This window comes from Lepidochelys kempii, chromosome 9 (assembly GCF_965140265.1).
Source record: "Lepidochelys kempii isolate rLepKem1 chromosome 9, rLepKem1.hap2, whole genome shotgun sequence".
NCBI lineage: Eukaryota > Metazoa > Chordata > Testudines > Cheloniidae > Lepidochelys > Lepidochelys kempii.
In genome coordinates this window covers 75,685,910-75,707,771 of record NC_133264.1, presented here as the reverse complement: position 1 = coordinate 75,707,771, position 21,862 = coordinate 75,685,910, and the positions used below count along the sequence as shown (strand labels likewise).

At 39.4% G+C, this 21,862-nt stretch overlaps 1 protein-coding gene across 4 annotated transcripts in view; it reads right to left on the bottom strand.

Moving 5' to 3' along the window:
* The window catches only part of BRWD3 (bromodomain and WD repeat domain containing 3), an 88,556-nt gene that overhangs the window by 48,869 nt on the left and 17,825 nt on the right, over positions 1-21,862 (bottom strand). For all 4 annotated transcript variants that reach the window (XM_073360928.1, XM_073360930.1, XM_073360929.1 and 1 more), the window contains 6 exons: positions 15,667-15,827; positions 12,731-12,952; positions 10,971-11,071; positions 9,592-9,662; positions 7,000-7,100; positions 5,142-5,182 (listed from right to left, as the gene is read on the bottom strand). In XM_073360928.1, coding sequence (XP_073217029.1) covers positions 5,142-5,182; positions 7,000-7,100; positions 9,592-9,662; positions 10,971-11,071; positions 12,731-12,952; positions 15,667-15,827 — 697 coding nt within the window. The remainder of the gene's footprint in view (positions 1-5,141; positions 5,183-6,999; positions 7,101-9,591; positions 9,663-10,970; positions 11,072-12,730; positions 12,953-15,666; positions 15,828-21,862) is intronic.

Sequence of the window (21,862 nt, the reverse complement as noted above, 5' to 3'; positions counted from 1 at the left end):
TACCTTGGTCAGAAATCACACCTTTTCATACCCCTGGCCGACAGAGCTATGCCAGCAAAGATTTGTAGTGCAGAGCTGGCCTTAGGAACTTTTGAAAATTCTACCATGGGCCTTTTGGTTTTATTCTCTAACTCTAACCCTAACAGGTAGGGACAACATATATATTAGTTTTCTGCAGAGTGCCAGCCACATTGTCAGAGGACAGCAAACAAATGTGAATACGACACACCAAAGGAATGATAGCCAAGACATTAAGGCTTTAGATCCTGGTCCTGCAAAAGTGGAACCAGCAAAAGGCTGGGGGTTTAGAGAGCAGATGCTGCATATGTACATTAACTACTTTACTTATTGTAATATGGATCCACAATAGAGTACACAGGGTAATATTCTTACTAAAAATCAGTACGGTCATTCATAATAATTCATGCCAGACCTCCAAGAAGTATTTCAGTTTAGGAAATATTAAGACTGCTCCACAATATTAAACTCTATTAATATAGTTCCTCCACACAATGACACTTGGGGAAAAAAGCGTACATAAACCACCAAAAAACGTGGAGAGAATACTAAGCAATACATGGAGAATCTGTATTCTTGTGAAAAGAATTGGACTGTAGTACTCTCTGCTGCTGATTACAAGGAGAACAATTAACTGAAAGCTGATTTTAGGCAAGTTTCTGAAATGGGAGGAATGAAATATGCTTTTGTTTTAAATGAATTGTTATCTATTTTATAAACAGATGTAATCTGACATTTGTACATGAAGATAAACTGCGTCTCCCACTCCTCTTGAGGAGTGGTCCTCTGCTTTATCCTTTACATACAAACCAACACAAATCACAGAGCCAAAAACATGGGGGACGGGGAGTTTCCTGGCTACTCCTACACAGTATTCAGAGTGTTAGCCGTGTTAGTCTGTAGCAGCAAAAACAATGAGGAGTCGTTGTGGCACCTTAGAGACTAACAAATTTATTTGGGCAAAAGCTTTCATGGGCTAGAACCCACTTCATCAGATGCATGGAGTGGAAAATACAGTCGCAGGTATAAATACACAGCACCTAAACACGTAGGAGTTGCCTTACCAAGTAGGTCAGTCTAACGAGACAATTCAATTAACAGTAGGATACCAAGGGAGGAAAAATTACTTTAGAAGTGGTAATGAGAGTGGCCCATTTCGAACAGTTGACAACAAGGTGTGAGTAACCATCATGCCATCATGTGCCAGCAATGCCCCTTTGCCATGCACACAGGCCAAACCGGACAGTCTCTACACAAAACAATAAATGGACACAAATCTGACATCAGGAATTACAACATTCAAAAACCGGTAGGAGACCGCTTCAGTCTCCTTGGTCACTCAATAACAGACCTAAAAGTGGCAATTCTTCAATAAAAAAAAACTTCAAAAACAGATTCCAAAGTGAAACTGCAGAACTGGAATTAATTTGCAAACTGGACACCATTAAATTAGGCCTGAATAAAGACTGGGAGTGGTTGGGTCATTACAAAACCTAATTTCCTGTGTACTAATTTCCCCCTACTGTTACTCACACTTTCTTGTCAACTGTTTGAAATTGGCCACTCTCATTACCACTTCAAAAGTAATTTTTTCTCCCTTGGTATCCTACTGTTAATTGAATTGTCTCATTAGAATGACCTCCTACTTGATAAGGCAACTCCCATCTGTTTATGTGCTGTGTATTTATACCTGTGACTGTATTTTCCACTCCATGCATCTGATGAAGTGGGTTCTAGCCCACGAAAGCTTATGCCCAACTAAATGTGTTAGTCTCTAAAGTGCCACAAGGACTCCTCACTGTTTTTCCCTACGCAGTATGTCTGTCCCTACAGAACCTCCCAAAAGTTGAGATCAGCTAAGGTGAACAGCACATACATCTGAATACATGGAGACAGGAGGCAGCATGTTTGTAACTAAAAACGTGCTTCTCTTGCATGATTTTCAGAACTCTGTTTTGCTGAACCTCAGGGCACGGGAAAGGACTATTTGCTTACTCAAGCCATTGCCCAAGATAGGCCTGACAGAAGAAATCAAATGTCAAAGAATTAGGTCAGATAGTTAGTAGGAGTTGCTGTTTTTGTCTTGCAGTAGTTTTATGCTGTTTGGAAAGCGTTTTAAAATATGCCAACTATTTGCTTTAAAAAAAAAAAAAAAACACTAATGGAAATACCCCCAGAAGCCTATGTAATCGGGGGATATTTTTCTATTAAATCAGATATAAAAATAAAATAGCTCTCTTAATCCCAATCTCTCTCTTACAGAAGTGAAATCAGTACATGATGGGGACAGGACAAAAAGGGAGCCTGAGTTCTTAATGTCCTTGCTTTTGTTAAATACGAAATGCTGAATTAAGAAAAAATTAGAGTCTAAATTAAATTAATCGCCTTCCACACCACCTTTAAAAAACAAAGGGAAGAAAGGGGAAATAAAACTGCCTTTTCATTCAGTATCACATTGGGTTTGTGCGTCTTTTTGGCCAGCTGCACTGTTGATTGCATCACTACGATGTTGATCCAAGCACATTTCTTTTGAAATCAAAGAATTTTGCATTGTGCCTAAATGCAAAGAGAGGATTGTGCAACGGGGGGGGGGGGGGGTGTAGGGGGAGGGAGGGAGAGGACACAAGTAGTCTCCTCTTTTGTGTCTCAGTGTAGGAAATGGGAAAAATACAGCTCGTCTGAATTCAGGGACTACATTAATGAAGTAGTACTTCCAGTGGTAGCTTCTCCAAATAGGGGCTGTGGTCATGGCCTCACCTCTTCTGAAACTAGCCATCAAAGCTGGCTGACTGTTGCAAGGGTGGTACAGTAACCACTCTCCCTGTGCTCTCTGGAGTTCCAGGAAGCATTGAGCCTGCTTTCTGTAAGAAACATGGTTGCTCTAAGGGTATTAGTTTGCACTAAAGCAAACAAAACCCCCACAACTTGCATATTTTTTAAAACTCGCTCTAATGTGACTAAAGCCACAGAGCTGACTTGATGCTGTGTTTTAACCTGATGCAATTTCCAGCTGAAAAGTTATTAATGTTAGGAGAGATACAGAAACCTAGGCTTACTGGCACAGTTGATCCTACTAGAATTAAAAAATACAGATATGTCACTCAATGTGAACTTAATCCCACAAGGCACGGAGCATCTCCCATGAGATGCTTAGAACCCTCAATTCCTGTTAAACTCAATGAAGACTGAGGGTGCTAAGCACTTTGCAGCATCACAGCCCTCTAAAGCATGACATTAAGTTTACTTGCTGGGTAACCTGTGTATCCATAATAATTCTACCATTTTTGTTAATCTTTCATTTAGGGCCAGATTCCAATACCCTTAGTCGTGTGGAACAGTACCACATTCCATGAGTATGATGTTCATCTTAGAAAAGAGATGACTAAGGGGGGTGGGGGGCAATGTGATAGAGATTTATAAAATCATGCATGATGTGGAGAAAGTGAACAGGGAAGTGTTATTTACCCCTTCACAAAATACAAGAACCAGGCGTCACCCAATGAAATTAACAGGCAGCAGGTTTAAAACAAACAAATCTTCACACAACGCACAATCAACCTGTGGAATTATTTGCCAGGGGATGTGGTGAAGGCCAAAAGTTCAACTGGGTTTAAAAAAAAAAAAAGAGAGAGAGAGAGAGAGAAATGGATAAGTTTATGAAGGATAGGTGCATTAATGGCTATTAGCCAAGCTGGTCAGGGGCACAATCCCTTCTTCTGGGTAACCCTAAACTTCAGACTGCCAAAAGCTGGAACTGGACAACAGGGGATGGATCATTTGATAATTGCCCTGTTCTATTCATTCCTTCTGAAGCATCTAGCACTGGCCACTGTCAGAAGACAGGATACTGCACTAGATGGTCTGCTGTTCTGACCCAGCACGTCCATCCTTATTGTCTTATGTAATCCCACTGTACTCAATAACGCTACTTGCGGAGTACAAGTCTACTAAACAGAAATAAGGATACAGAATTTAGCACCTGATTCGTTTTTTCAAAAAGAACATACTATTTTTAGTGGTTTACTCCTGGGGGAATTCTGTGCCACCGCACAAAGCAGAATTTTCACAGAAATAATGTTCTGTGCAGAATTTCATTTTCCCCCGCAGAATCGGTGATGCATAACTGCTGGCCACTACTAGGGGCCACTGGACCCAGAAGAGCCAGGCTCTCCAGGTTGCAGTGAGCGGAGCACCCGGCCTAGCAGGAATGAAGGCCCTGCGGCTCTGGCTGCCGGGCTTGATCCTCATATGCCTGGGGACAGGAGAGGGCCTCGGAGACCCAGCTCTGGCAAAGGGTGAGGAAGGGCAGGGCTGCACCATGTCCCCTGGCAGGACAATAATGAAGCTGTGCAGAGCGGAGCCTGCAGCTGGGCTCAGGAGGGGGAGGGGTGCGTGTGCAGGCCTCTGGGCTGGGGAGCCCCACGCAGCCCCCTCCAGCATCCCCCAAATACCCTCTCCCAGTACACAGACCCCTCCCACACTCCCAACTACACCCTCCAGCATCCCCCAGCCATACCCCCCGCTCCCAACTCCCCATCCCCCAGGAAGCTTCCTTTATTTGGGAACTTGAAATACAGTAACCCTATAAGAGCAGGGTAAAAAAATGAGAATTGACTAAAAGACTGAAGTTTTCCCCCAAGATGTGCCCCGCTGGCATGTGACACAGCCAGACAGAGGCTCCAAACAAAAGAATAAAGAGAAACAGGACTTGGGCAGCCGTAGAGATTTCTTTAATTCTCTACTCCTGGGGGAATCTTTTTTGTTGTCTATATTGTTGCAGACATACTTGCTGACAGGTATTTTGAAACAAATTACCAAAATAACTGAAACTGACATTATTATATTGTGTTATGACAAAATATGCAGAATTTTAAAATACTGTGTGCAGAATTTTTAATTTTTTGATGCAGAATTCCCCAGGAGTAGTGGTTACACTTAGAGACATGGAATCCAGACTCAGCTCTGCCACTGGTTCACTATATATCATTGGACGAGTCAATTAAAATGAGAGGACCCTGTGTAAAGTATTACTACTGTTTTAAAACAAAAGACTCTCACAAAAAGTTGTTTGGAAAATTAAATACAACATGTCTTACAGGAAAAAGCCCAGAATACATGCTTACCTGTCACCATTGTTACAGAACTGAACTGCAACTACTTTGTCCTAAAAACAAACAAACAAACAAACAAACAAACAGAGCAGAAAGCATTTTATAAATCTGGAATTCTTTTTAGTTTTTTTAAACTAGTCAAATTTGATCTTTCCACACACTTCTTATAGAATTTCAGAATACAGAAGTAAAAATATTTGGAGTTAAATTTCCAGAAACAAATATTACTAGACATTATGATCTATACCACAAGTAAGTAGTAGTTAGTTATTGTACTGCCCTTGGAGCAGCCTGGGAAGAAAACTGGCTTAGGAAATCACAATCTCACTACTAGACTCCCCCACCTCTTCTTGTGAGGGGGTGTGCTGCAACAGATGTATATTTGTCACAGCAAACACTCCCAGATGTGTTGATATAGCTATACTGCCATGAGCATGAGCTGGAATCAAGGCTGGGAGCTGGTATGTTTTATGAACTCAGCATAACTGGGGAATTCCTAGGACCAAAGAGCCTTTCTCAGCTACAGAGGCCCAGTGAGTACCAATTCCCATGGAAGTTGGGGAAGGCTGTATTTGAGTTCAAAACCATCATGGTTGCTGGTGTTTTTGGACCAATTTTTTCAGGATCTGAGATCAATTTATTCATCAAATTTCAACCATATTCCCATTTTTGAATTGTTCAGATATAGACATATTACTACAAATTTCTTCACTATTCATATTTTTGATTAATATTTCATGCAAACAAGTGTCAGCTCATGGATTGCTCACATAGCATGCTGGCCATGTGCCTTTCTTATTCACTATTCCTGACTGCTTATTTTAGTCAGGAATGGTTTTGATTCTGGTCCCTGACTGGATTACTTTAATTAAAAGAAAAATAATAATGAAGATTTATCCTGAACAAGTTCCTGATGTTTCATCCTTTCAGTAACATGCTGACAGCAGTTTGTAGAGTTAGCAGGAGCAAGGTTGAGGCTATAAAGCAGCCAGCAGTAACCATATAGAGAACATGTGACATTAACATGTGCTGTCCAACCACTAAGCACACTACCAGTGCTCAATATCAAACAGGTATTGAGAAATGTTCTAATGCTGGGTTTAGCAATTTCCATTTTTCCTATCAGTCTTCATCAAAATTAATTTGAGAAATTCATTAGTTATAAACAAAAGCCACTAAGACTCGTAACTTCGTTAAAGACAGACTGATATATAAAAAACATTTTTCAAAAAATGCTGTTTGTTAAAACATGAAATAAAAAAGGATTCTCATTAACCTTCTTTTTCTTTCAAAATGAAACCACACTTGTCTGCTCTGTTGGATTTCACACCCTAAAACCAGAACACTTGTTCTCTCTCATTACAGGTGTTTCTGATCTATATCAATATTAAAGTCAGATACTTAAAAGTAAAATGTAGGGGTGGGGGTGTAGTCAGGTAGTTGAGGCACAAGCGTAGGGGGTCCAGCTTTGGTTTTCTGCTTTGCCACTGACCTCCCGTGTGAACTTGGACAGGTCACTTTGCCTTTCTGTGCCTCAGTTCCCCATCTGTAAGATGGGAATTATAGAATCATAGAACAGAATCGCAGGACCAGAACAGACCTCGACAGATCTTCTAATCCAGTCCCCGGCAGGACTAAGTATTATCATCCCTGGCTGCGGTTTGTCCAATAGCACTTCCCTACCTCATAAATTTGTTGTAAAGATAAATACATTAAAGACTGTCAGATGCTCAGATACTAAGGTACTTATATGGCCCCACATCACCAAAGATGGACAGAAAATTAGTCCAACAGAATATACAAGACAAAACCTAAATACCCAGGGTGAGTTAAAAATGGAAAGAGATTTAATTTCTCTTTCAGCTCTTACCGTATGGGACTCTAACTCAGCAATTTTCTCTGGCGATTCCGAGCCCAAATAATATATTCTTATCACATGGTCAGTGCTACCTGTTGCAATGAACATGCCACCTGAGAAAGACAGTATTTTCTGTGAGAAGAAAAGCCACTAAAGGAACTAAAAACTTTGTGAGCACGGTGTTACTGCTAGAGGAGCATAATTCACAGTTTTAAATTGAAGATTTTCAGTGGAATTAAACTTGTTCATAAACATTTAATCTTGGTTTAAATGTTTCCCTGATCTGCACCTTCTGAGACGATTACGCTTCAACCTATCTCCTTACTGCTAAAGAAGGGTTGAAATTACTGGAACTGTTACTGAACAAACAAGGGTAACATTTCAAAATACGGCATTCAGTTACTGCGAGTTTACCGCAGTTCTATCAGCCAGATCAATACACAGAAATAAAAGGCAAAGAATGGCTTGCAAATCTCTAGGCCCAAATTCAGCAAAGCACTTAGGACTTAGGCAAATTCTTACTGAAGTGACTTCACATTCTTTGTTGACAGCATAAACTATTTTCCTGTAATAATTGTTCTCGGATGACAATATCACAGAGTCATTATTCAGTACGGGATGCCTGACTTGTGACAGTGAAAGTGCTTTAGTGATTTTGAAATCCTAACTTTCATGGGGGGAAATGGCATGGTTAGTGTGGACCTGAAACAGGCTAGCAATTTCAGATGAAGATAATTACAGGTAAATGATTTCGTTTCACTCTGTAGGTAAGTACCACAGTAAGATATCCTCTCTCTTGCAGATTACAAGGCTGGAACAAAACAGGGAAATAGACTATATCTCTTCAAAGACAGTGTAACACAAAAACATACATTACCACAAAAAATGGCCCTGTGACTAAAGTATTATTGAACCAAGTCCCTGACACTTTGCGATTAGTTTGGTTACTTATAATCTACAATATCATCTATGTTACATGACAAACTATTACATACAAAAAACGTCAAAAGAACATTATTCAGGATGCAAAGTCAAGGACTCAAAAGTTAGGAAATGCCCAAATTAAGGAAGCTTGTACAACTTAAATTCAGCCCTTTGTGCATCTGCATGATGATACAGTCTAATTACCTAAATCATATACTTCCCCTCCCAGATTTGGCCTAATTTGGGCAGATTTTCACAGGATAGCAAAAGGAACAGCTCTGACACAGAGACCACACCTCCTGCTAAATTTCAAGTCTGTGCTCCAAAGCATGGAGGGGCAGGAGAAAGCTTTCCAACAAAAAAAGGGCTAGTCTACACTAGCAGCACTTTAACGTGCCTTGTGTGGTCACGGCGCAGCGTTGGGAGAGAGCTCTCCCAGCGCTCTAGAAAAACCACCTCCATGAGGGGCGCAGCTCCCAGCGCTGGGGCACACTTAACACTGGCGCTTTACAGTGCTGAAACTTGCTGCGCTCAAGAGGGTGTTTTTTCACACCCCTGAGCGAGAAAGTTGCAGCACTGTTAATTGCCAGTGCAGGCAAGCCCAAAGTCACCAGAATTTTTTTACATGGGCAAAATACTGTATTTTTCCCCAGTTTCATTCTCAGAAACAGATTAACTATTTTGGCTGAAATTTAAAAACACCCAAGAACAGAAAATTTAAAGTTTAGCAAAGTTATAAGAAACAGAAAAATAAAACGGATGTTATAATGGGAAGTGTCAGACTACCATAATAGTAGGCAGTGCTCCCAGCTCTGCCTAGGATATCAATCATAGGGAACACACATGATCTTTTCAATATCAAATTGTTATCTATCCAATTTTAAGTTTATAGAATGCAACTTTAACTCTTTAAAAGTATAAAGATTTTAAAAAGGGAACAGAAGATAAAAAAATATATCCAGATTTTCTTTTGAACCACAAAAAGTTGGACAAAGCCATGAACACAACAGCAGCAAGAAATATAGGCTGAGAACAACATGACTTCCCAGTTTGGAAACATATTTTATTTAAAAAAAAAAAAAAAAAAAATTAGAAAATCCTGGACCCTAATCCAGGAATGAGTTAGAGATTGACTCAGTTTTAAAACACTACCAATGTCACAGACAGGATCTAAATAGTAATTCCTTTACATTATACTGCAATAAAAAGTTTAATATTAAGATAAATTTAAAAGGAAATGGAGCTTCCTTTCTACCAGCCACCATGCTGAAGCAAAGTTTCCTCTGAAGTCAATAGGAGTTATGTCTAAATATGGACTTCGTGATTTGAGCATACAAAAAATTAATGCTTCCCAGTTATATATGTCCCCACTTTCCACATGAGGGCAAAACTAACCTAATCATCTTTCCTACTGAAGAATTAGTCAATTTAAATGTACAAATTGCCATTGAACATTTAATTCAAATCACTTTGTTTCCAAAAAAAAATCTTAAATCATTAGCAAACTTTCTTCTATAGAATATCAATGTATTCCCAGATATATTGTCTTTATTATTTTTCAGTAGCTATAGAGGACCAGAGATTGTTTTAAAGCTAAACTTCTTTTTTTATATGTACATACATACATATATACACATACAAAGTAAAACTGAAGTGCTATTTCTTGACTTCTATACATACCAGAGCTGAAAGATGAACAAGATATCTGAACTCCAGGCCTGGATCTCTCAGCAAATTTCACGGGGCGATCCCTAAATGCAAGAAAATAACATGACAATTTTAATTTTATGACCTTATCTTCATGTCCCCTAAGAAGAGCAGTATCAGAGTAACTCAGTGGTTAAAGTTAAGGTCAGTGTTTTCATTTTAAGTTCTTTTATTACAGAATTTGGAACTTGAAGTTTGCCATCAGATGCATACACTTAAAATCAGTTTAATAAAAAAGTAACCCGTGCTTTCTACTTTTGAGAGTTAAAAAGATCTTTTAACCTATTTAAATTTGTTTATATTCAAAAAGCCAAACACTTAAAATAGAAACTGACAAGCCATCATCCTGAAGCACAGAGGTGGGCAAACTACAGCCCGCGGGACTGTCCTGCCAGGCCCTTAAGCTCCCAGCCGGGGAGGCTAGCCCTCCCCTTCCCCCGCAGCCTCAGCTCGCTGTGCCGCCAATGCTTTGGGTGGCGGGGCTGCGAGCTTCTGCCGGCAGCGCAGCAGCATGGCTGGCTCCGGCTGGGGCGGCACAGCTGCCAGACATGCTGCTCTGAGAGGCATGGTAAGGGGGTGGGGACCGGGGCTGTTGGATAAGAGGCAGGGGGTTCCGGGGGGCAGTCAGGGGACAGGGAGTTGGGGGCAGTTGGATGGGGCAGAGGTTAGGGGAGGGAGGAGGCGGTCAGGGGACGGGGGGGTTGGAAAGGCGTGAGAGTCCCGGGGGCCCTGTCAGGTTGTAGATAGGGATCGGGGCAGTCAGGAGACAGGGATCATGAGGGGTTGGACAGAGGGTGGAGTCCAGGGAGGTGGCGGTCAGGGGACAAGGAGCAGGGGGGTTGGCACAGCCTTCTCTTCCTGGCCCTCCACACATTTTTGGAACCCTGATGTGGCCCTCTGGCCAAAAAGTTTCCCCACCCGTGCTGTAGCATGTCATCAAACCCACACTTTTTAGGGATGAAATTCTATCTAAAGATGTTTACATCTCCAATTAAAGTTAATGGAATTTGCATTCCTGCACATTTTAGAGAAGAATTTGGGACTAAACGTACAGGTCTTGGGCCTAAAAGTGAGGCAGACATCCCACAACTATTGCTTGAAAAGCATAAAGCAAAGAACTCAGGGATCTATCCTTTGCAGCCCTGTGGAAGTCATAACACACGACGAGAAAGGACACCCCCTAAGATAGCTGCAAAGGCTTATATGGCTACCCACCACTCCACTTCTCAGACTCCACACGGTCCATTAGACCAGTATGGCAATCAGGCACTGGGGAATGACATCAAGGACCCACTTGCAGATCAAGTTCAAATTTATAACTGGAATAATTATAAACACCAAAATGAGCTTACTTGAATTTAATTGTATTGGCATGCCACTGCCAGAAACAGATTGCTCCATCAGCACCAGTAGAAGTGAGGTATCGGGTTATTCCTTTTCTTGCTGGAGAAAACTAAAAATACAGTTATGGCAGTTAAATCAGCTGACTTCCCTACCCTCTTAAATACAGGTATCTTATGAAAAGAAGCAACTTGCCACTGAAAGTATGAACTTTCTCTGAGTGAACAAAAAGACTAACATGCATTTCTTCAGAATGTAAGCTTCCATAAAAATCAAACAAAGGGAGTGGAGCATGTGTATGTTTTGAGTAGCAAAGGCACTCATTCTGCCATGCAGAAGCTAGAAGGCTGGGAGAAGGTGAGAGTAGCCTAGACCTTCCTTTCCTACAGAACAAGGTGAGAGAATGCTCCTCCTATCCAGCAGCTGAGTATTATCTGACACATATTAGCAGAGACTGATAGAAAACTGGACATTGGATCCAGTATGATCCAGGATAGCAGCCTGGCAGGAATTTGAGCACCCTCACACTTCCCAGCAGGTCATTTTTTGGATTTTTTTTTGGTTGTTGGGTTTTTTGTTTTTTGTTTTTTTTTTTTTTTTTTGGGGGGGGGGGGAGGGGGAGAAGGATGGTACTTTTCACCAGGGTGTCACCCTGTGGCTATGGGTTTGTCTTTGGTGACACAGTCTGGATAGGAAGTTTAATGCTCTTGCAACTAAGTATCTCAAATTGCTTAAGCTCTGCTTATAAACAATAAAACCAATTTAAAACAGCGTACTTTACAGAAATTGTAAACTTGTATAAGAATGTCACAGAAAGCTATTACAACCAGTTTTTCTAGTCTGTTTGTGTATGTAAACCTCCAAAGGAGCTACATATTTTATGATTCATTATAACATGGCGAAAAAAGTCAAGCATTTTAAATGAGAACCATTAACTCAGAAGTAAAACTAACTTTCTTTGGACAGAGTTCTGAAACATCCAAGAGTTACTGAATAAAATCCTGAATGAATTCCAGTTTTCAAATTATGTGCTCATATTTATGTGCTCCTTTCAACATCCACCTACATGAAATTGTATCAAATTAGTTGTTTCCATTTATAACCCAGTAGCATAAGGCTCAGTCTGCACTGTGCCTCTCCCATATTAGGGAACTGTGTCTGAACTTGGTTTAAACGTGGTGCCAACTACAACAATGTAACATGATTTCACCAGCTATTACAGACTACACTGCCACTACAGAATGGAACTGCTTGTAACGTAACTGAGGATGTAACAGTGTAAGTACTACTAGAGCAGTTTGCACACAGTGGCCATGCTATTTCAGTTTTGTCCCTTATCCACACTTGCATGTGCCACACCACTGCAGTTATACTGTCCTCTGTCTACTTATGCCAGAGTTTCCAGATATTTGCAAATCAAATGCAAGTGATCTGCAATAAAAAACTTTTAGCAAACAGATATTTTTTGAAAAAGTAAATAAATCTCTAGGAGCGTCCATTCAGTCACAGCCCTCTGTGCAGACTGCCAAAAGGGTAACAGTTGTGATGACAGCCTTTGAGATACCTGATCACTAGGAACTACACCAATCTATGGATTTTACACAAACCACAGAAAAGTGGTTACATAGCAACAACTTTAGGTCACTCAAGCGGAGGCAGATCTGAACTGCCGACTTAGATGTGAAAGAGGTCTGCTTCCCATTGCTACTCCATACTCTTCCCCACCATTTTAAAAGTCACTTGGGAATCTGGAGCAAGTGTTACCCCTTACCTGTATGGACGTAATGGAAGCTGAATGGCCCTGCAGCACTGCAACTGGTGCACAGGTTCGTAGACACCATACTCTGACTACCTTATCACAGCTGCCTGCAGCCAGCAATGTGTTTTCATAGTTAACAGCCATGTCAGAAATTTCAGCTGAGTGTCCTCGCAACGTTGAGAGCAGACGACCGTCATCTGTAGCCCAAATTTTCACCAAACAATCATCTGAGCCCTAATGTTACACAAACACAAAGATCAGGCAAAGATATTTCCATACATTTTAGACAGACGAGCATCCAAAACAAAAACACAACAGTCGCTGGGCCATGACTGTAAGAAATGACTACAGGAGGGCTCCAATGAGCGAAAGAGATTAGCTTGTGGATGCCTTTGCACGATCAGGACTTTAAATATTTCTTTAAAATGACAAAATTATCTGAACATAGAACACAAAGTGAAGACTACCAATGTTAATATTACCTTCTGCAATATTATCAGGTCAGCAATAACTGAGGAACATACAAGAACCTAACACGTAGATTTTGAACTCATTTATTCTATGTAATAAAATCATATACACATCACATTTGTGGAAATGATCCATATCTGATAGACTAAAGACCCATGTGAAGTTTCAGAGCTATGTCATAGATACGTTTAACATGAACCTTTGTCTAAATACGTTTAACATGCATCTCTGCTCAATAATCCATCCCTACCAGGATTCTAACATTCCAGCCTTTGAGCCGTTTCATACACCTTCAGTTTTTTAAATGAAACTTCAAAAGTGGAATTTCTCCAACCAAATTACACCAACCAAGATCTTGGGATAAGACTCAGCCCTGAACCTCTGATAGTTTTTCAATACACAGCAATGTCATGGGACACCAACAGCTTACACTGACTAGCTGGAGCGAAGGTCATTCAACTCTTCTGTAAACAGGACCAACAATATTGCACACACCTCCGAACAGTAGAAAAAGAGCTTCAAACCCTTAGAAGAGGACTCACTTCTAGTTCTGATAGAAACTGTGGACTTTAAAATCATGACACTTTTATATACAGAAAAGCATTTAAGGTTGGGAGGTGGTTTTCATTTGGTTGGTTTTAAAATGGTTCTCTTGGCTCCCCCTGAACTGAGTAAGATTTAGAGATTTACCAAGATTTAGAGATGCAATGATACACACACAAAAACAGCCACAAGATGTTTTAAAAACTCTTTAAAAGAGTTTAATATAGGTTAGTGTTGTGTGCTACAAAAGGTTTTATGACAACACAACATGCTCATGGCCTCACCATCCAGGAATGACATGGCCATCCCAATCTCATGCCAATGAAGCCTTTATCCAAACCACATCACCCCATATGACACAATTTACATAGACACACTTTGAAATAATGGTCCAAATGCAGTTCTATCATAAGCAGGTGTAGTTCTATGAAAGCTAATGGAGAAAAAGCTGCTCACCAGGACTGAATTTGGTCTTTAAGGTAGTGTGAATAGGATTTCTCTTCTTTTTCATCCTTCTGACATGTAAGTACAGTGAATCCCAGGTATACTGAATTTGTTAAACACCTTTTTACCCAGATTAAACAAATACCATTACATATTATACTGACTGCAAGACTTGACTTTACACTCAAAAAAACCCCTGTGATAGAAACTGTAACATAACCAAACACTTAGGGCTCAGCAGAATTTATGGCCCTGTACACCACTGAGATAGCATAATCTAGACACTAATACCCATCAGAAAAGTCCCTTGGTGCAGGAGAATTCTCTGCTGGGCGTTACTGTGTTGTATCCAGGTCTGTGCCTCTGCCTCCCCAAAGCTCTGCTCAGCACAGGAGAGAATCTTGCCAGTACATTTTTAAAAGTATAACCCAATATGCTAACACAATTGAACATAATGTGAAGTGTAATGGGGATTTACATTTAATTCCACTTAAGTGAATACAATTTCAGAGATAAATGTATTACATGACTGCATGTAATTGTAGCTGGGAATACAGGCAGAGAAGAGAAAGAAGATTAATATAAGAACAGAAGGGTTTGTATTGATAATGTATATGTTTTTTCTATGGTGGGGGGAAAAAGCTGCCTTTGAACATGGAAGTACAATAAAAACCTTACAAATTCACATTAACAACTGCAAGATACACTGTTATCAAATCTTGTGGATTAGCAAGTGAACACACAAAAGGCAAGGAATAACATCACAAAATATATTTTGTTCATTTATTTTAACTGTTTCAGTTTAGTTTTTTTTATACTTCACAGTATGCCAATAAATGTATGAGAGTAGGTTATTTTTTTTAAGCTAGATAACCTTAATAATGAAACTTTAGTAGTAAGAGACCTCACTACAGCCTCTACTATCTAGTTTTTAGATAAGACATAAGGGAAAGACTGCCAGTTTTTCAAAGCGTGTAGCTTAGCAAAATGCAGGCTAGTGAGGGACTTCCGTGGACGATTTAAAAACAAATCAAACTCACTCAAGTAAGACGCATCTGAAGTATTTCCAAACCCCAGAATATCAAAGGAATCTGGCACCAGTGAGCAAAAAGCTGGTAAATATAACACATATTTACTGATACAAGTCACAGAGCTTTGAGCTGTAAGCAACTCTCCTATAGTTCTATGTAGGGAAGTGGATAGTTGACCAATAGTTTCAGTTGCCTGTCCACTGATGCTGTGAGCTGTTCTAAAAAATACAAAGACAAAACAAGTATGCTACACAGACTCTAAACTTGGGAAGGTGGAAATTCTGGGAGAGGTAGTGTAGAAAGAGTTTAATTTCTAAGCCTTTCATAACCTTTGTTTTTATTTCTTCCTGGATGACAAGTTCATTCTTTGTAAGCCAGAAAAAGCTGTTTAGGGCATCAAGAGAAAAAGAATAAAAACAAACATCCAGTGATCCAAGATATTATAATTTTTAAACTCACTGTGAAAATTCGCCTCCCACTGCGGTCAAATGCTACACAATATACAGATGATAAGTGCCCCAGAATCCTCTTGTGCATCTTCATATGTTGATAGTTGGATGATGGGAACAAATGGTTGAAGCGTCCATATCCAGTTAATTGCTTGGCAGAAATTATATTTACTGGGGGGGAAAAAAACAAAAAAACCCAATCATCTCCTAAGACCTTGTTTGGCCTGGGTTTCAAGTCAATTTAAATATATCACGTTAGGAAAGTATGATTCTACAGCTTTTTAAGACTGACTATCCCATTTTTTACATATATCTGTACATCATTTGTACTATGGAACCCCAATCCTGATTGAGGCCTCTGAGGGTTATTCTAATGCAAATAATAAGAACAACAGCTCACACTGGCAAAAATTAAGGCACAAAAATAAAAATAAAGTCAGCATATTTTTAATCAGACGGGGGGGGGGGGGGGGGAAGCTGCAGACCATAATTACAATCCTTTCTGTGCTTCTCATATTCAACCATTCTTCTAAGAAACAGCTTAGTTGTGTTATTAAGCAAAAATTAATCATATGGAAATATCAAAGAGAAACAAGAATGAACAAAAATCAGACCCAGATAAATGAAAAGTGGAGAACCAGAAAGAGAAACTTAAGATAAATTTTTAGTTGTGTCACCACCACTGGCTTTCTGAGAAGAATAAGAAAGGGTCAATGGTAAAAATGAAGCAACTGTGTTTAATGCTGTAGGCAAGTCAACATGTAATTCATCAATAAAGATGAACAACACTAAAGCAACAAACACAGGGAGAATTTTCCCACCCTTAAGTTACATTTTGTAGATAAGAGAAAAATTCCTGAAGATCAAGAAAAAGTACAAAAGGGATCTTTATACCTGTGCAGACAGGAGCACTCACAATGGCTCTCTTGCACATTTTAAGAAGCTACCACCTTAAAGCTGAATGGATGCTCCTATTTTTAATTTTTAAAATTACCACATTCCATAAATCGCTTTTAAGACAAACACCAAAACAGTAGCAAGAAGCAATTTTCAAAGTGAGTGCTGTTATTTAAAAATAAAGTATGATTGATGTAATTGAAGTACGTGATGGAGAATATGGTGATAGAGAATACTTATGATTACCCTCTGAACGGGCTTGGGCTACTTTTCATAAGTGAAAAGAGCTACCTCCAGGACCCAATAAAATGGCTTCTCCACATACATTTCCCACAGCCTACTGAGAAGGAGCACAGGGCCATTTTCCAGATGGAATCTCTGTTACTCAGTTTCCCTAAGTGACTTGAAAAAAAAAGAAAGAAAGAAAAAAAGACACATGGGAAATCTGTGGTGCAACTGGGAACATAGCCCTGATCTAAGAGGCGTTAGCCCCACAGCTTATCCCCTACATCAATGGTTCTCAACCAGAGGTACATGTACCCCTGAGGATACACAGAGGTCTTTCAGGGGATACATCCACTTATGTAGCCTGTTGTGAAACTAGTCATCAGGATATTTGACTAGTTTCACAACAGGCTACATAAAAAGCATTAGTAAAGTCAGTACAAACTAAAATTTCATATAGACAATGACTTGCTTATACTGTTTCATATACTATACACTGAAATGAAGGTACAATATTTATAGTCCAATTGATTTATTTTATAATTATATGGTAAAAATGAGAAAGTAAGCAATTTTTCAGTAATAGTGTGCTGTGACACTTTTGTATTTTTATGCCTGATTTTGTGAGCAAATAGTTATTTAAATAAGTTGAAACTTGAAGTACACAATACAAATCAGACATGTGAAAGGGGTACAGTAGTCTGGAAAGGTTGAGAGCCACTACCCTAGATCAGTGCCTCTCACACAAAATTACTTCAAATGTCTTTTTTTAGACAAACTAATAACACTTTGGTAGAGTACTGCAAGTTCTATTTACATAAAATACTAAATAAATAAAAAGCACTACTATTAGGCCTTTTTTTTTTTTTTTTTTTTTTTTTTAAGATGAGGTAACTAAGGAACAAGAGGGTGAGTGACTTGGCTGGGAAACACTGTGGCCTAATGGAACAGGCACTGGCTGTAGAACCAAACGGTGATCAGAGTTCCAATCCTGGGTTTGGCGCTTTATTTCCTATTGTTTTCAGTATATTTTTTAAACCAACATTCAGGACCACAAACTCAATTGGTGTCTATCAGTATCGGCAAACTTACACCAGCTAAAGGTCTGGTCATCACAGCTTCGATAGGGTTTTGTTGTGCATACATGGCTAATGGCTTCAAAAAGAGCTCCCAACAGGATGCTGTGGCCAGAAAGGATGCATAAACAGGTGAATCTCGAGTAGAAGTAGAGAGTTTATTTTACCTCTGTATTTGGTAATGATGTGACTACTGCTAGAATACTATGTCCAGTTCTGGTGTTCATAATTTAAGAAGGATGTAGATAAATTGGAGAGGGTTCAGAGAACAGCCATGAAAATAATTGAAGGATTAGAAAACACGCCTTAGAGTGACAGACTCAAGGAGCTTAGGAGGTGACTTGATTATAGTCTATAAGTATCTACACAAGGAATAAATATTTGACAATGGGTTTTCCAACTAGCAGAGAAAGGCATAACACAATCCAATGGCTGGAAGTTAAAGCTAAAAAAATTCAGACTGGAAATAAGACACACACATTTTTAACAATGACTTTAATTGGAACAAATTTACCAAGGGCTGTGGTGAATTCGCCATCACTGACAATTTTGAAAATCAAGATTGTATGTTTTTCTAAAAGATATGCTCTACCAATTATTTTGGGGGAGTTTAAGGCCTATGTTATATAGGAGGTCAGACTAGATGATCACAGCGGTCCCTTCCAGCCTTGGAATCTATGGTCTACAATGCAATTAAAAACCCATGGCTGGCCTGTACCAGCTGACTCAGGCTAAGGGGCTGTTTAATTGCAATGTAGCTGTTCGGGCACAGACTAGACCCTGAGCTCTAGGACACTGCAAGGTGGGAGGATGCCAGAGCCCAAGCTCCAGCCCAAGCCCAAACGCCTACAATGCAATGAAACCTCCCCTTAACATGAGCCCTACGAGCCTGCATCAGCTGGCACGAGCCAGCCATGAGTTTTTAATTACAGCATAGACATAATCTTAAATTCATAGGGTATCTTATCAAGTGACCGTTGAAGGGCGAAGGTCTCTTCTGTAGCCACTATTAGCGCCTCTCACTCCTTTAGTTTAATTATCTGGTGAACTGTTTGTCCCATTTATAATTTGTTTTTAATTTTATCATCCTTTAGCTATGTACACAAAAGATTATGAAAGACTTTTATAAAACCTGGGGGGAAAAATACATCATTTCAGAAGCCAATTAAGGTTGCTAACTGACTAGCTAGTCCAATACAAGATACTCCTCACCCACCTTGTCTCTTTATGCCCTTTGGGACCAACACAGCTACAACAACACTGCATACAACCGTATATATACATGCCTATCTCATCATTTACAAATCCCAAACACATAGAAGCAAGGTAATAAACAAAGGAAAACTGTCTAGACAACAAAAACGTTGTTTTCAAGTATAAAGAAATATTTATTTCATATCAGACAACTTTTTTCTAGATGAGTAGTGTTTTGACATTAGTGATAAAAAATGGAATTCATTTTACTTCAGAGTTATCTATAGTAAGTGCACATTACACACAGTGATCACCCTCAAATACAAGTCCACAATATAAGTAACATAATTTTACCATCTATCAACTTACACTTTACCTATTAAAATACATATTCAACTTTCTTCTCAGGAAACAGTTAGTACTATGCCAAAATATTAACTGATATTTTCCATTTAACTGTACCTGGGAACATTGTGTTTATTAAGTAGGCAATGTAAGAATTATGTCCTTAACTATTAGTGTATCTTTTTCCCCCCATTACGTAGTGCATAGAGGTTCTATTGTGCTAGGTGCTGTACATACATAGGAAGGGCTTGCCTACACACAGTTTTTGTACTATTTTCACTATATCAGTTTCTAAACCTATATAGTTAAAGCAGTACAACCCCCTATTGTGGGCACAGTCATACCAGTATAAAGGTGCAGTCCTTTAACCATGACCACTCTTCCTTGCTTTTCAGTGCTTGGGTTTTGTAAATGAAATGATTGATAACAACGTATTTGCCTTTCAGCGATTTAAAACGGCTTTGCACCAGAGTTTTGTTTAACATAGAAGTTTTAAAAGATTTAAGAGTAGCATGAACCAGGAAGTTTCACATACGTGTCAAAATATGCTCACACACACAATATCTTTCCTGTACTATAAATTCCACAACCCTTTTCTCACCATGCTATTAATTTTAAAATTAAATACACCAGAAGCCCTATTTTATGAAAAGTAGTACATGCTTTATTTTGTTAGGTTAAAATTTTCAAAAGCATCTGTGTGACTTATTTTGAAAATGTTAGCACCATCCCCTCCCCTCCTCCACATTTGCTATACACAACCATCAGGGAGATTTTCAAAGGCACAAACAGCAGTGAGGTGCTGAACTCCAATTGAAAGTCAATGACAGTCTGGCATTTATCTCCCCCCTTATAATCCTAGGTTTATTCTCAGGTTTGCAATTGGCTCACACCTTGACCACGTGAAAGAGCCTTTAATTTCTCTCTGCCTCCACATGTAACATGGAGATACTACTACTTCCCTACTTTAAGTGGATGATCATGAAACTTTAATATATTCATGTTTGTAGAGTTCTTGGATATCTTTGAATAGAAAGTGCTATAGAAATATCAAGTATTATTGGACCATTAAACAAAAAGACAATGGTACTGAAGTTAGCAAAGCTGAAGTGTTCAGCACACTGGATTTCCATTTTTTTTAAAAAAAGCAGCCAACATTAACACACGCATACCACAAAACACACAAAAATTAGGCTGTGAGTGGTCTTCTATATTCTTATATTTCAGTGAATTACTTCTTTCAGGTAAATTGCAAACCAAAATATGCAATTCCAGCTCTCACATCTTTCAGTGGAAGATTAAAACAAGTTTAGATATAACAAGGAATTGCACACATGCGCAAACACATACTCTCCAAAAAGCCTTTCTGAAGGCTGGTTCCTTTAGTACAATGATGTTATTGTGCTTAGAATGCCTAAAGCTTTAAAACTGGGATTCCCACACAGAGAATTAGCAACATACCAGCCCTTTTTAGCAACATATTTCACTAGTTGCTTTACTTCATGCTACATTGGGCATAACAGCAGCCAAATAGTCTACCTGACCACAATTATTTTCTCCTGGGAGGACCTTTTAAAACTGTATTTCCATGTAGCAACCCCTTCATAGGATGGACTCTCTCTAACTGTAGATGGCATGATGGACAGAACATAAGTACATCCAGTTCACCCTTTTAAAAAAAAAAAAAAAAATCTTCCTTACAGTGTTCTCTTGGGCAAGAGCTTAATTTCTAGCTGCTTAAATGATTCATCACTTAGACATATAGGTGCCAGCAAATCTTCTTGTTATTAACTGCCATTGCAGCCACAATATTCATTTACACATTGGGATCCATGCTCCCAAAAATATCAACTGTTTGATGCCACAGATAACCCGAGTTATTCTCCCTTCAGGAAGGAGAGGATTCTTCTCTCAGAGAAGGAATCCAGAATACAGCTTCCCTTGTGCGCGGAGCTTGTAGATCCATGGAGAAGTTATACTCTAACTCACAGATGTTGGGACATCCCAAGGAGAAGCCAACCCATCAGCTGAATGTCCTGGCTCTCCTCTCCCACCCAAAGGCAGCATAGCTAGCTCTGTGGCTGTGTAGACAGAATTCTCTGATCCACAGAGTATATTAACCCTCCTCCCCTTACCAAGGAACAGCATTAACTTTTGATGAACTTTCCACCTGAAAAAACTGCCTGTAAACTAGAGGAGCATACTTTAGGTGTGGCTGTTCTCTTGCTTTTCCTGACAGCTAGCTCCACCCCCTCAATGCATAGATACACACACACACTTACATTATTCCAATTCCCAGACAAAAATACTTAAACTAGGGTCCAAGCCAAGAACACACATTAGCAACTTAAGTGTAAAATTCCCTACAAGAATGTTATTTAAATAAACACAATTAAAAAAAAAAACACACACACACACACACACCCCCAAGAAATTGAGAGTTAATGGTTGAAACATAAAAATCTGAAA